At 49.7% G+C, this 17392-nt stretch overlaps 4 protein-coding genes across 4 annotated transcripts; all 4 read left to right on the forward strand.

Moving 5' to 3' along the window:
• Positions 1-1463: 1463 nt before the first annotated feature.
• On the forward strand, positions 1464-6169 carry FPSE_00776 (uncharacterized protein; the record flags this gene model as incomplete). Its single annotated transcript, XM_009253896.1, has 5 exons — positions 1464-1868; positions 1918-4010; positions 4071-5045; positions 5097-5571; positions 5627-6169. 5 exons carry the CDS (start codon positions 1464-1466, stop codon positions 6167-6169), a joined length of 4491 nt encoding a protein of 1496 aa, XP_009252171.1.
• A 1043-nt stretch (positions 6170-7212) lies between these two features.
• Positions 7213-8199, forward strand: FPSE_00775 (uncharacterized protein; the record flags this gene model as incomplete). The annotated part of the gene is made up of 3 exons (XM_009253895.1): positions 7213-7443; positions 7504-7787; positions 7860-8199. 3 exons carry the CDS (start codon positions 7213-7215, stop codon positions 8197-8199), a joined length of 855 nt encoding a protein of 284 aa, XP_009252170.1.
• A 780-nt stretch (positions 8200-8979) lies between these two features.
• Positions 8980-10466, forward strand: FPSE_00774 (uncharacterized protein; the record flags this gene model as incomplete). Its single annotated transcript, XM_009253894.1, has 5 exons — positions 8980-9044; positions 9101-9433; positions 9482-9651; positions 9701-9916; positions 9970-10466. 5 exons carry the CDS (start codon positions 8980-8982, stop codon positions 10464-10466), a joined length of 1281 nt encoding a protein of 426 aa, XP_009252169.1.
• Positions 10467-11359: 893 nt separating this feature from the next.
• Positions 11360-15568, forward strand: FPSE_00773 (uncharacterized protein; the record flags this gene model as incomplete). The annotated part of the gene is made up of 3 exons (XM_009253893.1): positions 11360-11544; positions 11600-13798; positions 13846-15568. 3 exons carry the CDS (start codon positions 11360-11362, stop codon positions 15566-15568), a joined length of 4107 nt encoding a protein of 1368 aa, XP_009252168.1.
• Positions 15569-17392: the final 1824 nt, after the last annotated feature.

A 17392-nucleotide genomic window follows, 5' to 3' on the forward strand; every position in this document is an offset into this window, starting at 1 on the left:
CTCCTAACTGTAGAATTTCTTTGTGATATATAGAGACATCTTATCTATGGTCCTTAGTATGTATCTCTATGATGGTTGTCGATAGAGGGATGTTTATAGAACATGTCGAGGCTTGTCATATGCACTTACATGCTGTCACCCGTTTGAGATCCACTAGAATTCTGCCATTGCCGACTTGAACGAGTCACTGCTCGACAAACAACCTATTTGATGGCGTTTGAAGCAACTCTAGTTCAAACAAGAGTCCTGCCACCGAAATGCTCTTGTGCGTTGTCATGTCGGCAAGAGGGAGATTCGACTGACTACTGACTGCTGGCAGTACAAGACACTTGTGCAGCTGTGCTAGTAACCGGTCGCCCTACTGCCCCGCCTGGTGAACAGGGACTGGGTATCTGTAGTAGTCCACAGATAGGGCACCGGAATCATTGAGATCCATGGAATACGTACTCTGGTTATTCAAGGTGGGATAGACAACGACGAGAATAACCAGTCTGTCAAGTCGTAGATAGTTACTACCTAACATTAACATGAGACGTTGATTTGGGCCTCCAAGATAAAGAAACAAACAAAGGCTGGCCGCAGAACAGGGTCTAATTGAGTCGATGAACCTTTATCATCCGGTACCTAGTAGGTTTGCGTCGCCTCCATCGGAAGGACAAGACACTGCCCCTAGCTTTCGGCCCAAGGTTCCAGAAGACAAGCATTCTTATCAATCTAATCAAGCTGCATCAGATTAACATCTTTAAATTCCGCCAACAGCCACTCGCATGTTGTATTTTTATTTGAAGCTTTGCATCCATACACTCTACATCAAACATTCCATGACGCTGCTAGTCACCGAAACATCTGCAAAGATACATTAAAGAGGGCATTGGTATAAATAATTGAATATGTCGCCCTGCTTACGCCTATTCCCAAAGTAACTGATTTCTTTATCAAAAGGGGGCCATTTTTGCCATGATGATGGAAACCTCCGAAATCGAATCATGTTTTTTTAGTGACCCTTTTTTGGGTACCTCCCTGTCCTGTTTCTTCCGCCTGCATTTTACAGGGGAACACAGGTTGCAGCCTTAGCACGCTACCTCCCTTACAGGTACCTCCCGCTAGGCTCAAGGTGGCAGTATACCTTTAAGCGAGCGAGTCTATTCGCCTGTTAACAATTTCTCCACATCACCTGCCCTTCTGACCACCAACTTTGATACTGCGCTGTACCTCCCGTCTCCAGTTTCAGGTTCTCACCCACTATACCACCTTCCCAAGCCTGAGCCTGAGCCTGCCTCTGCCTGTCTGCACTCTTTTTCGATCGTTTACTCTCAGCGCAAACTCGGCCGCACAACAAATCATACTATAATCATCCCATCGATATCTTCAATCGCACGCCGTAGGCCGTAGCGATAAGCGACACAAAATTCGGATTTATTCCTTCAATGGCACCGTCGCCGATTGCGACGTGATCGCCCACCATGTCGGAGTCGACGTCAAAGTCGATCGACGCTGGCGCTGTCGCCGTCAATGCTAATGTCAGTGCCCCGGATTCTCGCGATCCTGTTGTCGCAACTGCGCCAGCCGATAGCAATCCCAATAATACTGCGACCGCCAAAACCGACCCGGCATTCTTGCATTCGCCTCCCGACAGTAACAACACGGCCAAGTCAGATGGCTCGGATTCTGAATTAAGCGACCTCGAGGACGAGCCTATTCTCAGCGACCCTCTGCAGCCGACGGACCCTGGCGATAAAACCACCAGTGATGAAGACAAGAGCAAGCCCAGTGATGATGACATTGGAGAGGTGCTGCCAGACCACTGGTCTGGCGCTGTTCCCATCTTTAAGCCAACCATGCACCAGTTCAGAGACTTTAAACGTTTCGTATGTCACTTGCACGTCCTTTACTCTCCTCTGCTAACGCCCATTACAGATGGAAGCCGTCGACAGCTATGGTATGAAGTCTGGTATCATCAAGATTATCCCGCCGCAAGAATGGAAAGACGATCTCCCCAAACTTGACGACCTCGTCAAACAGGTTAGAGTTCGAGAACCGATCAAGCAAGAGATCATGGGCTCCAACGGCACTTACCGCCAAGTCAACATTCTACACGGTCGATCTTACAACCTTCCACAGTGGCGTCAACTCTGTGATCAGAGCGAACACCAACCCCCGGCCAGACGTGGCGAGCGACGCGCCAATGCCGAAAAGCCAAAGCCACGAACACGGGCGGCAGCACCTGCACCCAAACCCGTCGATCCTTCAGTTCCAAAGAAGAGAGGCAGAGGACGACCAGCCAAGAGAGGCGGCAGAGGAAGGCGAGCCAACCCAGAGCCAGTAGAAGACGCAGAGGACCGACCCATGACCCCGGTCTCTCCCAAGCCTGATACAGCTGAGGTAGAGGATAAACCCGTCGAGTCTGTCGAGCAAGATCCAGGCGAGGAGGTTGAGGATGACTATGAGCCCAGGGTTGGCCGTATGGGCATCTCTCGACCAGCCAAGACCAAAACCCAGACGGTCTCGGCTCGTCGTAAGTACAGTCGCCGAGAGGGATCTGCTATGATCGACGAAGCTGCATTTAAGGACTGGGATTACAAGATGGACACGTCCGAATACACACCTGAACGATGTGAGGAGCTTGAGAGGGCATACTGGAAAACCCTCACGTATGCACCCCCTCTTTACGGCGCGGATCTGATGGGCACGCTCTTCGACGAGACGACCGAGGAGTGGAACCTGAATAAGCTTCCCAACCTTTTGGACGTTCTGGGCACCAAGGTCCCAGGAGTCAATACGGCCTATCTATACTTGGGCATGTGGAAAGCAACGTTCGCATGGCATCTCGAAGATGTCGATCTCTACAGTATCAACTTTCTTCACTTCGGCGCACCAAAGCAGTGGTACAGCATCTCCCAAGCTGATGCTCGTCGTTTCGAGGCTGCGATGAAGAACATTTGGCCCACGGAAGCAAAATCCTGTGATCAGTTCCTCCGACACAAGGGATTCCTCATTTCCCCACAGCACTTGAAATCACACTACAATATCACCGTCAACAAAGTCGTGTCCTATCCTGGAGAGTTTGTCGTCACATACCCATACGGATACCATTCAGGCTATAACCTTGGCTACAACTGTGCCGAGGCTGTCAATTTTGCGTTGGACTCCTGGCTCGAAATTGGTAAGATTGCTAAAAAGTGTGAATGCGCTCAAGCTCAGGACAGCGTCTGGGTGAATGTGTACGAGATCGAACGCAAGCTGCGCGGTGAGGAAACCGAATATGAAGAAACCGAAGAGGAGGAGGAGGATGAGGAAGATGACGACGACGAGCAGTCTGGAATGCCGACACCACCGTCTGCCTCAGGCGTCAAGTTTAAGGAATCTCGTCGCAAACGAAAGCGCGGACCCGGCGACAAGAGCGGCAAGGTCAAGGTCAAGAAGATCAGGCTTCACCTCAGGGCCAAGGCTGAGCCCCCTTGCTGTCTCTGCCCCAACGATACACCGTCAGCAGAGCTGTTGCCCACAGATGATGGTAGGAAGGCGCATCGTCTTTGTGCGCACTACCTGCCAGAGACATATATCGAAACTATTGATAATCAGGAAACTGTTGTCAATGTGTCGGAGATCCACAGAGACCGACTGGACCTTAAGTGCCTCTACTGCCGTTCAAAACGGGGCGCATGCTTCCAGTGCTCCCAGAAGAAGTGTGCCCGAGCGTACCATGCAACATGTGCGGCGGCGGCTGGCGTTTTTGTCGAGGAAGAAGAAGTGCCCGTTTTTGGCGAAGACGGTACTGAGTACAAGGAGCAAGCTTTCGAGTTTAGTTGTCGATTCCATCGAACTAAACGTGATAAGAAACTCGACGGGGAACTGTTGGAGACGGATGCGCGCATCCAAACAGCAGCTTCAAAGGTCCGGTCAGGCGAGACCTGCCAGTTCCAATACCACAAGGGTGATATTTTTGCTGGTGTTGTGATTGAAAACAGGGCTGACGAGCAAATACTCCTCGTTGACATTTTGCCCAACGGGTATGGGCGACTTTTGTATCAAGAAGAATTATCAGAGACCAAGCTAACTGTTTTTTATAGTGATCGCCTCGAGGTTCAATGGAAATGGTTGCTGGTACCTGATGCAGCTGATTACCGACTTCCAAAGGCATCAGCAAATGCTATTCCCATGCCCGCGTCACAAAAGGCCAAGGAGAAGCTGAAGACCAAACGACTTCACGACGGAAAGCCTCAGAAAGACGATCCGTTTGTTGAAGGCTACACATGGGCCGAGTTCCAGCTCCATTCCGCTTCAAATAAGGAACAGGTCAACATTGACTTTTCCAAGCCTAACCAAGTTTGGTATTACTTGCCCAAGACATCAACCGATGCTCGCGCACAATTCACCGAAGATCCTGCCAAGCAGCGTCACAACCCTCAAGGCAATTTCCTCTCTACGGTTCCTAAGCCAGTCAAGCCAGTAAGACCGCCAAGGCAAGTGCCGGCCTACGCTCAGCAACAGCCCTACCAGCATGCGACTCCTTATAATGCTGGGCGAATGGAGAGACCGTATGTGTATAAACCACGAATCCCTGCCGACAGCAATATGCCTGCCATGGGCAGCTTCACCACGCAGAGGTTTGTACCGGCCGCTTCTTTACCTGCTCCACATCAACATCATCCCGCGCAGTACCCATCATATGCGCAGCCAGCACCTCCAGGACATCAGCCCCCTCATCCCCCATATTCTGCTCAGAGGTTCGAGGTCAGGTCGTCTCCAGCTTACACGCCGCCTGGAAGCACTCCCAGAATGCACAGTCCTATGAATGCACCTGCACACCCTCAGCACACTCAATGGCCGGGGGTGGCTAGCGTTTCCCACCCTCCCCCTGTGCTTGCACCTGCTGCTGGCGCAATCCATCCTTATCACGGTGCCCATCAAGCTCCATACCAAGCACCGGCACCCTACCAGCAGGCTCATCCTGCTCAGCAGCAGAATCATCAAATGAAAGCATCTTGGCAGGTACATCAGTCAATTTACCAGAAGTATCCCTTCTTCCAGGTCAACTACAATAGGTTTGTGTGGTAGATCCCCGTGTAACGGGGGCCCTGTTAATTCTTTCCTAGGGACTCAAGCAAATACCGAACACCATATGCTACTTGGAGAGGCTTCACCAATGGATATGAAGGTAACATGAGGGCGCACATTATGGCCAACCAGGACGCCTTCCTGAGAGGTCAACCAAACAGTTTTAACTACAGCACCCACGGCTCTCCGTCTCAACAGCCTTCTGCAGTTCCACCGCAAGCACCGTCTTCTTCGCAGATGCCTCCCAGCGGGCATGAATTCAGACAACAGACATTCGTGAAGGGAGTGCCGGCGCCATCACCAATGCTGACCCATCAGACCTCTGGTCAATTTTCTCGCCCAGCTCTCAAACCGCAGTATATGCCCCCGATACAGGCACAAGCGCAGGAGCATCCGCAACAACGTCAGCAACCTCAGCCGAACGCTCAACAAGGGCAGAAGCCTCAGGAGGCTACCCAAACCCCTAACCAAAACAGCAAAGTCAAGACTGCGACAGTCTTCAAGCCGTATAAGGTAAGTACCTGGAATTCTCGATAGGAAGGATGGGCCGGCTGAACAGCCAATCCAGATACCGCCCAAACAGTCGCCAGTGCCATTGCCGGCGAACTATTTGGCGGCGATGACACCGACATCGACATCGAATACTGCAGCCGCAACTGCCGGTCAATCGGCGCGAAAAGTGCAAGGCACACAACAGTCGCCATCGGTGACGCATAATCCAGGCCGACAGCCACTTGGCGCTAAGATCTCCAAGACGCCCATACCGGTTCCACGACTGCCGGGTTTCATGCCTGCCTCGACATCTAGAGAACAAGCTGCTTCACTACAAAAGCACGTGCCGGATCAGAATCAGTCAAGCCAGCGTTTACCTGTGCATCAGGGCGGTCCAGTGACGCCTGTAGCTACACAAGAGCAGATGGCATCGTCTGTTCGGGATGGCAAGCTTGCACTTACCAGCACGAACCCGGGGAATATGCCCCAGACACTATCAGAGGAGCAAGCCATTCCCATTCAACCACACGATTTCCCCGACGTTCCTGGAAGCGAATCCATGAAATTCCTGGATAATATCTTGAAGAACGTCCGTATCCTCGCACGTCATGACGAGTAGTCCCGGGTTGTTGCCAAACGACACACCCCTGGACTTAATACATAGATACCCTTATATGGCGGCAATTGTTTTTATTGGGCTCATTGGACGGCGTTTATGGGACAGGTGCAGTTTGTATTATGCAATGCTACTCGGATGTGGTTTAAGGCACATGGAGCGAAATGGATGGAATGAATAGGCCTCATGAGGAACGAAAATGGCCTTATGTAGTATTAAATTCAAGGTAGAACTATCCCAGCGCTACCTGAGTATAAAAAATTACAGTATTATGAAAACAAACGGTGCGAAGCCCTTCACTATTTGAAGATAAACACCCTTGCGGAGATCCCGGGGGTGAGCGAAGATGGAACAAGATAACCTCAACTTCGGCTCGTGGATAGGTACCTACTTGCTTGTGTACTATACTACGCGAATCAAAGCACTCGGACATTTGCTGATTGACGCGGTGAGGAGTTATACCAAAGTGCTAACGTATGTACTGTGTAAGTTGGTTGAGTATGCTTAATGGCATGCGACTTCCTTTAGATGAACAGAGGTCCGTCTCACCTAAGATCCGTCCCTAGAAGTAGGGGGTAATAGAAAGATTGACTGCTGAGATTTCAGGTTTCATAATAATTGGCCAAGTATTCTAATCCAAAACGACATAATTACTGCATGATTTCGTCTATTAGGTGCTTTCGGCGGCTATTTTCTGATGCACCTAGGCTTCCCACCCTTTCCTTCCTTCCCACAATTGGTATTTTGGGATACGACGACCACGAGGTATTGCTTGGCCTGGGCAACAAAGTTGAAACTGATACTGACTGACACTGACAGTCTAAACAGGGCGTGGACTTTGTGTCACAAACTGCCAACAGGCAGCAAATAACAACTTCAAACATATTCGTCAGTGCCACTGCGCAACACTGTCGGGCACTTGGTGTCACTGCATTACCTTGCCGGGCTTGGGCATAAGTGTAAATTACTATTTTCTTCAGCTAACCAGTCGTTCGTTTTCTTTTCTCTCTCATCCTTTTCCCCCTTCACTTCAACGGCCTGTCAACATGGCGAACTCACCAGCCTGGACAGACGAGGACAAGCGGCTTTCAGCGGTCCGAGACCCTGAATTCCCTGATTGTCATTACACCCGTGGATGTTACCTGGGCCAAGGAGGCTACGCGCGCGTTTACAAAGTTCTTGATCGCCAAACTGGAAATGTCCATGCTGGCAAAACCTCCCCCGGTGCAGTTAAGCACTTGCGCAAGGAGGCCAGAATCCTGAGAAGCCTCAATCATGTGAGCTTTTTGCTACTTTCTCACCTACTCCTCTGCACCTGGCGACTGACCATACAACAGCCCAACATTGTCAAGTATATCGAATACTTTGAAGAGGAAGATAATCCTTCTGCCAACATTCTTGTTATCGAGCTCTGTTCCGGTGGAAGCTTGCAGGACATAAATAACAACCATTCCGACGGCTTAACAAGAAAGCACGCTCTGCAGGTCATGCTTCAAGTTTCGCAGGCCGTTGAATACCTCCACGGACTGAACCGCTTCCACGGAGACCTCAAACCGCGAAACATCCTCATCCGTACATGGGATCCTGTGCAAGTCGTTGTCGCCGATTGTGCAGAGATCATGTCGATCAACCACATGCACCACCATAAGAGACCTCACGGAACGCACTCGTACTGGTCACCCTACATCTAGAGGCATCATGGGCACGCCGGAAAGAGCGACGACATCTGGGCTCTTGGCATTTCGTTGCTGGGCATGATGAGCCAGTCTCCCCATTTCTACAAAAAGGAGGAGCGGATGTATCCACGGATATGCGCCACCCACGCTCGCAACTTGGACAGGTTGAATCCCGGCCATGAAATTGTCCGAATTCTGTTGCGCCTTCTTGAGTGGGATCACAAGAACAGAATCACTGCGCCGGAGCTTGTGAAGTTGACGGCCGAGATAATGGAAGCGCGAAGCACTCAGGATGCCCCCAAGGAACAGATGGACTTGGAGGTGCCCGAGGGAACTCGTACTGTTGAGTTCTGGTAGAGTCGGACAGGTAGATCGATGAGGATATGGGCCAGCTTGTTGTGTCCAGCGAAATGAATGGGTTAGTAGTCATAGGTTAAGCGATTAGATAATGTGCTAGGCTTTGAACTCTAGGCTACGAAAAAACAATGACCCAAGGATTTAGGCCAAGACTTATGAATGTTTCGTCTCATGCTCTCACCAGTAATCTAATATAGGTAGTGCGTATGTTTTAGTTTTCGAATCTCTCTCTGGTCTGGCTAGGTAATGAAATACTGACCATGGGATGGTTGAAATAGGTCATTATCGGGAAGAAACCCGACATGTATCCTGTTAACTGCCAGGAGCCAAGCTACCAAGCCTTGACTGATACTGTTTCAAGGCATGTAAGTTGTCGAACCAATCCCGACAGAACAACCCCAACTTCAATGCTCGTGATTGGAGCTAGACAATGACGCGATCAATAGCACGACACTTTTGTAAGATTAGTCATCACAATATTCTCTCCGGTCACGGCCATGTCGCAACCTCTACGACCTGTCAAAAGAAATAACTAAACCAAGCGAGAAGAAGAAGATCTGGTTCGCCTTTGCTGAGAGTTTCAAGCGTGAGCAACCTCCGAGGGTCTTCCTACGAATATCCCGATTGGACTAACACGGAAAAGGGCCTCCGTTAATGTTGATGTTGCGCTCCATATTAACCCCGAGCCGCCCCTCCTCCCAGCTAATGCTCCGTACCACGCTCCGAAGAACTATTATCCCTCTTCACTCCTCAAGACAATTCTCGAGCAGTGTCAGAATCATGAGCAATCAGACTCAAAAACTGCAGCCCGCAGCTCGAGTTCAGGGCCAAAAGAAAGATGTTTGGTAAGGTCCTTCCAAACTATCGTGTCAAAATTGTGGCTCCTAACTCGGCCGAACAGGTCCATGATCAATGAGGCCGCTGCATCTTCACCAATCCAGCCCATTGTGAACTTGGGTCAGGGTTTCTTTGGATATAACCCCCCCGACTTTATTCTAAACGCTGCCAAGGAGGCCTTGGACCGTGTTGAGTGCAATCAGTATGCTCCTGCCAAGGGACGACCGCGGTTAAGGCAGGCTTTGGCGGATGCGTACTCTCCATCTTGGGGACGCCAGTTGGACCCTGAGACTGAGATTATCATTACTACGGGTGCTAATGAGGGCATGCTGAGTGCTTTCATGGGTTTTATTGAAGCCGGTGATGAGGTTATCGTCTTTGAGCCGTTCTTTGACCAGTGAGTTCTTTCAACCCCGTATCAAAACATTCTCTAATTTCAGTTTAGGTACATCAGCAACATTCAAATGCCCGGCGGTAAGGTCGTCTATGTACCTTTACATCCTCCCAAGACCGGCGCCACCAAGAATTCCTCTGCTGCAGACTGGACAATCGACTTTGAGGAGCTTGAGAAAGCCTTCACACCCCGCACCAAGATGATTGTTATCAACACTCCCCGTGAGTAGCACCAATGATTCATGCTCACCTCAGCGCTGACACTCGGCAGACAACCCCGTCGGCAAGGTCTTTTCCAAAGAGGAGCTCCAAGGTATTGCAGACCTTGCTGTCAAGCACCAGGTCATTATTCTCTCCGATGAAGTTTACGACAAGCTCTACTATGTCCCATTTACTCGCATCGCCAACCTTTCTCCTGAAGTGGAAAAGTTGACGCTTACTGTTGGATCTGCCGGAAAGAACTTTTATGCCACAGGTTGGCGTGTCGGTGCGTTAATTCGTCCCTCACTAGAGAAAACAATTCGTGCTTACACATCACAGGCTGGTTGATTGGACCTCAAGAACTCATCCAGTACGTGACTGCTGCCCACACTCGAATCTGTTTCTCCACGCCCGCCCCTTTCCAAGAAGCCTCCGCCATCGGTTTCGAGCAAGCTGGCAAGAATGGCTTCTGGGATGAGACAATCAAGGAGATGAAGGGTAAAATAGACCGCCTCAAGGAGGTATTTGAGGAACTGGAATTGCCCGTGACATACCCCGAGGGCGGTTACTTTCTACTCGTCAACATGGCCAAGGTCAAGCTGCCAGAAGACTACCCCTTTCCTCCTCACGTAGCCAGCCGCCCACGGGACTTTAAGCTAGCGTGGTTCTTGATCCAGGAGATTGGTGTTGCGGCCATTCCACCGACAGAGTTCTATACCCCGGTTAATGCGCACTTGGCGGAGGATTATATCCGATTTGCTGTGTGTAAGAATGATGATGTTTTGGAGCAGGCCAAGGAGCGACTAAGGGGGCTGAAGAAGTACATCCCAAAATAGATATAGAGGCAAATGAAGAAGGAGACATGGGTAAAAGAACAGAAGAGAGTGGGTTAAATCTTAGATGATTATATGATATGATGTTATGTGTGCCTTGGACTTGCATTCGAGATAAACAGGACAACCCACTTCCTCTCCTCTTCTGAGGGCAGTCTAAAGCAGTGTGTGTAGCAACTCTTATGTTAGGCAGTCAGATACTTGGCCATCTATGACTAAAGTCATGTGGACTCAAACATCTCTTTCTCTGTTTACACACATTCACCGCCAAATATTTATCTATTATTCATTTATTATTTGCATCTCTCAACTCCGATATCAAAAGTGGAGGATCCCGATCGTGGAAATGGCCTATCGTAGGCGCGGAGCCGGCCGTTAGCGAGGTGCATCGTGGGGAAGAAAGAGGCTCCTTGCTTGGGTCTTTTCTTCCCCGCACGAGCATTGAGTGGTCGTTGGTTGCGGGAGCTCGGGTGTGAATCTGTATTAGGCTTATCAGTGGCAATTAGCTAAGTTTACACGTCCTAGACAAGCACAATTCGTGGTCCCCCATTCGCTCAATGTTTGTTGCAAAAAAGCATCTTGTTGAGGAAAGGGAAGGTGCCGATGCACAAGGACCGACTGCTCCTGCCAGATATCACGCAGAAGCGGATGCTATCTTGCACCCGCTGGCTAACCTGTGACGGCCACGTCTCGTGGACTTTCCCCCTCTCACAGTACAACCTGAGGTGCTACTGTACAACGCCCCGGTTCGTCTATTGATAATAGTCCTTTAAAAGGGTTCTTGCCTCTTAGTTTGACCATTTTCTATCCTTTCCCATTCTGACTTTTGGTCTTTACAGTCTAAATACCTGGAGGTTAATTCACACTGATTCCGTAATACCTCCACAAAAGAAGCCATGGCGCCTAGCGCTGTATCACCTACGAGGGAGTCCAACCCCGAACCTCTGGCAACCCTAACTTCCAAATTCGACGATACTTTACGATTTTACCTTAATGGAACCAAAGTCGTCCTGGACGAGATAGACCCAGAAGTTACAGTCTTGGAATATCTAAGAGGAATCGGCCTCACAGGAACAAAACTGTAAGTGTTCGCCCCATGGTCACCGAAAGCCTCCCCGATGATGCTAACAACTCAGTGGCTGTGGCGAGGGTGGTTGCGGAGCTTGCACAATCGTGGTCAGCCAGTATAACCCTACTACCAAGCAAATTTACCATGCCAGTGTAAATGCCTGCTTGGCTCCCCTGGTCAGTTTGGACGGTAAACATGTCGTTACCGTTGAAGGCATCGGCAGTTCCCAAAAACCCCACCCTACTCAGGAGCGTATTGCCAAGTCCAATGGCAGCCAATGTGGCTTTTGTACTCCCGGTATTGTGATGAGCTTGTATGCTTTACTACGTAACAACGACTCTCCTTCCAAAGATGACATTGAAGAGGCGTTCGACGGCAACTTGTGTCGATGTACCGGCTATAGGTCCATCCTAGATGCGGCTCAAACCTTCAGTGTTGATAGGCCCGGTAGCAAGTTCAAGAAAGCAGGTGGCAGTGGATGTTGCATGGAAAACGGTAACGGGCCACCTAGTGGAGGCTGCTGTATGGACAAGGCAAACCTGGAAGACGCACCTATCAAACGATTCACACCCCCGGGCTTTATTGAGTATCAACCCGACACGGAGCTCATCTTCCCACCTGCTTTGAAGAGACATGAACTGCGGCCTCTTGCCTTCGGTAACAAGAGGCGTAGATGGTATCGACCTGTCACTACCGAACAACTCTTGCAGATAAAGAGTGCTCATCCCCAGGCCAAAATCATTGGTGGAAGTACGGAAACTCAAATCGAAACCAAGTTCAAGGCGCTGGAGTATCCTGTTTCCGTCTACGTCGGTGATATCGCCGAGTTGCGACAGTACAGTTTCAAGGATGACCACCTTGAGGTTGGCGGTAATGTTGTCCTGACTGATCTGGAAAGCATCTGTGAACATGCCATTCCGCATTACGGACGAGAACGCGCCCAGGTCTTCGAGGCTATGCTCAAGCAGCTCAAGTTCTTTGCTGGTCGACAAATCCGAAATGTTGGTACTCCAGCAGGAAACCTTGTTACAGCTTCACCAATCTCGGATCTCAACCCTGTTTTATGGGCGGCGAACGCTGTATTGGTGGCAAAGTCATCGACTAAAGAAATAGAGATCCCAGTCTCCCAATTCTTTACCGGCTACCGAAAGACAGCACTTGCCCAGGATGCGATTATTGCTTCAATACGCATTCCCGTCACCCAAGGCAAAGGTGAATTCTTTAGGGCATACAAACAGGCCAAGCGAAAAGACGACGACATTGCCATTGTCACTGGTGCACTGAGAGTTCGTCTGGATGATGACGGTATTGTCCAAGAAGCAAACCTCATCTACGGCGGTATGGCTGCCATGACAGTAGCCGCCAAAACGGCTGGAGAATACTTGGTCGGACGACGTTTCGCCGACTTGGAAACGTTGGAGGGAACAATGAGTGCACTCGGTCGAGACTTTGACCTGCAATTCAGTGTTCCAGGTGGCATGGCGTCTTATCGAAAGTCTTTGGCCTTCGGATTCTTTTACCGATTCTATCATGACGTTCTGACGATAACCGATGGAAGTTCTGAGCAGGTTGACAAGGAAGCTATCGACGAAATCGAGCGAGATATTTCGAATGGCGAGGTAGACCATCATGCTGCGGCAGCTTACGAAAAGGAAGTAACTGGAAAGTCCAACCCTCATCTGGCAGCTCTCAAACAGACGACTGGCGAAGCGCAATACACCGACGATATGCCCGCGTTGAAGAACGAGCTTCATGCCTGCTATGTTCTTTCGAAACGAGCACATGCCAAGCTTCTCTCTGTCGATTACTCGGCTGCTCTTGATATACCTGGAGTAGTAGATGTTGTTGACAAGGACGATATGCCCTCCCCAGAAGCCAACAAGTTTGGCGCTCCTCACTTTGACGAGGTCTTTTTCGCAGAAGGTGAGGTATTGACAGTGGGCCAACCAATTGCTCTGGTTCTAGCCACATCTCCTCAGAGGGCTCAAGAGGCAGCACTGGCAGTCAAGGTTGAGTACGAAGATCTTCCATCGGTACTTTCGATAGAAGATGCTATCGCGGCTGACAGTTATCACAACTTCTACCGAGAGATCAAGAAAGGAAATGTGGAGAAAGCCTTCCAGGAGTGCGACCATGTTTTCACTGGAACAGTGAGAATGGGTGGCCAGGAACACTTTTATCTCGAGACAAATGCTTGTTTGGTTGTTCCCAAGCCTGAGGACGGAGAAATCGAGATCTTCGCCAGTACACAGAACGCCAACGAAACGTAAGTTTGCCCGCAATTTTGGAAGTCACATACTAACATTCCGCCAGGCAAGTTTTTGCTTCACGAGTGTGCGATGTGCAATCGAACAAGGTTGTCGTCCGCGTGAAGCGACTGGGAGGTGGTTTTGGTGGAAAAGAATCGCGATCAGTGGTACTCAGCTCCGCATTGGCACTTGCAGCAAAGAAGACCAAGAGACCGGTCCGATACATGCTAACTCGAGAGGAAGACATGGTTATCAGTGGCCAGCGACATCCTTTCCTTGGCCGGTACAAGGTTGGTGTGAACAAGGACGGTAAACTCCAAGCTCTGGATTGCGATGTCTTCAACAATGCAGGATGGACTTTCGACCTCAGCGCAGCCGTATGCGAACGAGCCATGACCCATATTGACGGGTGCTACGACATACCCAATGTACACATTCGTGGACGCTTGTGCAAGACGAACACAATGTCCAATACGGCTTTCCGTGGATTTGGTGGTCCTCAGGGCATGTTTATCGCAGAGTCGTATATGGAAGAAGTGGCTGATCGGTTGGGAATGCCTGTCGAGACATTGCGACAAATCAACTTGTACGAGAGTGATGGAGTTACTCATATTGGACAGGGCTTGGGAGATTGGCATGTGCCGCTCATGTACAAGCAGGTGCAAGATGAGGCCATGTACACCGCACGCCGACACTTTATCACAGAGTTCAACGAGACCAACAAGTGGCGGAAGAGGGGCTTAGCACTGATTCCAACCAAGTTCGGTATCTCTTTCACCGCTTTGTTTCTGAACCAGGCCGGAGCATTGGTACACATCTACCATGACGGATCTGTTCTGGTAGCCCATGGTGGTACAGAGATGGGACAAGGCTTGTACACCAAGCTCACTCAAATTGCTGCACAAGCATTGGGTGTACCACTGGACAATGTCTTCATTTCGGAAACATCGACAAATACGGTGGCCAACGCATCTGCAACAGCGGCGTCAGCTTCATCAGATCTGAACGGATATGCCATCTTCAATGCATGCGAAATGTTGAATGAGCGATTGGCACCGTATCGAAAGAAGCTAGGTCCCGACGCAACGATGAAAGACCTCGCCCACGCCGCTTACTTTGATCGCGTTAACCTCTCGGCGCAGGGTTTCTACAAGACCCCCGAAATTGGATATGACTGGACTACTGGCAAGGGCAAGATGTTTTTCTACTTCACTCAAGGAGTTGCCGCAGCTGAGGTTGAGGTTGATTTACTGACTGGAACCTGGACATGTATCCGGGCAGACATCAAGATGGATGTTGGCCAGTCCATCAATCCAGCAATCGACTACGGCCAGATCCAGGGTGCTTTCATCCAAGGCCTCGGCCTATTCACGATGGAGGAATCGCTCTGGTTAAGGAACGGCCCAATGGCAGGTCATCTCTTCACACGAGGACCTGGAGCTTACAAGATCCCTGGCTTCCGAGATATTCCCCAGACATTCAATGTGTCGCTTCTCAAGGACGTGGAGTGGAAGGAACTGCGCACGATTCAGAGGAGTCGTGGTGTAGGTGAACCACCATTCTTTATGGGAAGCTCTGTCTTCTTTGCCATCCGAGATGCACTCAAAGCAGCTCGGGCACAGTCGGGAGTCAAAGCCAAGGTTGGCGAGAACGACTCTGAGGGACTTCTCAGGCTCGAGAGTCCAGCAACACCCGAGAGGATCAGACTGGCTTGCGAAGACGAAATCATGCGCAAGGCAAGGGTTGTGCCCAAAGAAGGAGAAAAGAGCTTCTTTGTGGCGATCTGAAGTGTATGATCTATGACCTACTCAGTTTGTAACGATAATGATATAATTGGCCATGGTTAAGGTGTTTGAGAATGTTGTACATATGAAATAAGGGTTGGCTTTACCTAATGGATTCATGGCGTATACATATGCACAGGATAGCATGAATCATGGATTTGCATTGAGCCCATGAAACTATGTGCTGTTTCGTTATGATCCATTGTGGAAGAATATGTTATTTTGAACTTAAATCCTAGGCTTGAGAACGACTGGGTTGGCAACTCTGTATCGACAACTCCTTGTAGGCAAACAAAACTAGACTACCTCTTGTTAGGTAGTTCACATGTTCAAGTTACAGTCAATGAGAATGGATTACGTCGCGAATCACATCGCAGAGAAATAATACCACGCAAAAAGATGCCCCCAGACGAGCAATTACCGAATGTGGAAAGGTGTTTCAGCCATGTGAGTTTATTTAGCGTCAATATCTTCACCGAGGGTCAGGGTAGTTAGGCTTATTGGACCACAGTGTCTAGGAACAGATCCTACAAGGGCAGTCAGGTAAATCTCGAGGGATACGGAAACCTTCAGCTTATGATGATAATATGATTGGAATAGAAGAAATGAACTGGCTTGTAAGAGCAGAGTAGGTTTGTAAGTACGATGGGGAGGACGGCTGATTGGTGGTGTTAATAGACAAGAACTTGAAGCTTGATTCGCAAATAGAGAAGCTGAACAACTGCGTACCCAGTACCTACTTATTCCAATTGCTTAGGTATGTATATTGCCAAGTCTTGTATGCGTTATTTAAAACCTGTCACGACTCGAAGACGCGATATATCTTGCTATGAATATGAGCAGCAGGACAAGCAAGTGGTGTAAACAAGCACAGTCTCCAGCAGATTCGGTACTGTACTCATCCTTTTTTTCAGTTAAGTTGGTTGTAGGGGGCAGTGAGATGCTTACGTGCTGTTACTTGAAGTCTATAGTGAGTTGTTCTTGTTGACGTCCAGGAAAAGTGTTGGGATTATATTTTATTGAATTTGCAACCAAATGAATTGCATCTTCTGTTCATGATAAGTCTAAGGAACAATTATCGGATCCGGGGCTACGGAGGCTCACCCGGACCCCTGTCCCGGCCGTCTCGGGCACCTTCCATTGCTTGTTCGCCGTGCTTGTGACTGGGGAAACCGCTGGCACCTTCCCTTAACCCCACTGTTGTTGACCTGACGTCGGGCAGGCAGGCAGGCAGGCCCAGCTTTGCCCCAGGAAGTAAAAAGTAGAAGAAAGGAAGGCAGGTGAAATAATAACTCAGCTCAAGCTCTGGCCAAGTTCTCATTTCCCCAGGTTTCCACGGAAGACTTCCCAGCCTGCTTTCAAGTCTCTCAACCCCAGGGTTTTCGAGCAATCTCATTTTTACTGACCATTAACTACCGACAGACAGCTCTCGCTTTAGTATCACAGCATTTACAATAAACTGGCTGATCGGGGGCCCACTTGGTTCATAAGTTGTGCTGCTTCGTGCTTCGTGCTTCTACTTCTAGCTCCACCCGCAGTCACTAACTTGGGTGGTTATACCAAGCCCAGCCTATTTTGGCCCCAAGTCTTGGCCTAGGCCTAGGCCAAACTTCACCGTCCAGGTCCTCTTCAGTCTTTTCGCCTTCTTCGTCCAGACTGCTTCTCGCATCTGGTATCCTCTGTTCTGACCTCTTCTTCGGGTCAGCCCCGGCTGCTGAGCTGTCAATTAATCTTTTATGTTTCGTGACAGTTGAACAGTGTTTGTCAACATATTATCCTTTCGACCGTTTCGGCTCACACCATCTACGCAGCCACTTTCCATCTCCC

The sequence above is a fragment of the Fusarium pseudograminearum genome, chromosome 1 (genome assembly GCF_000303195.2).
Source record: "Fusarium pseudograminearum CS3096 chromosome 1, whole genome shotgun sequence".
NCBI lineage: Eukaryota > Fungi > Ascomycota > Sordariomycetes > Hypocreales > Nectriaceae > Fusarium > Fusarium pseudograminearum.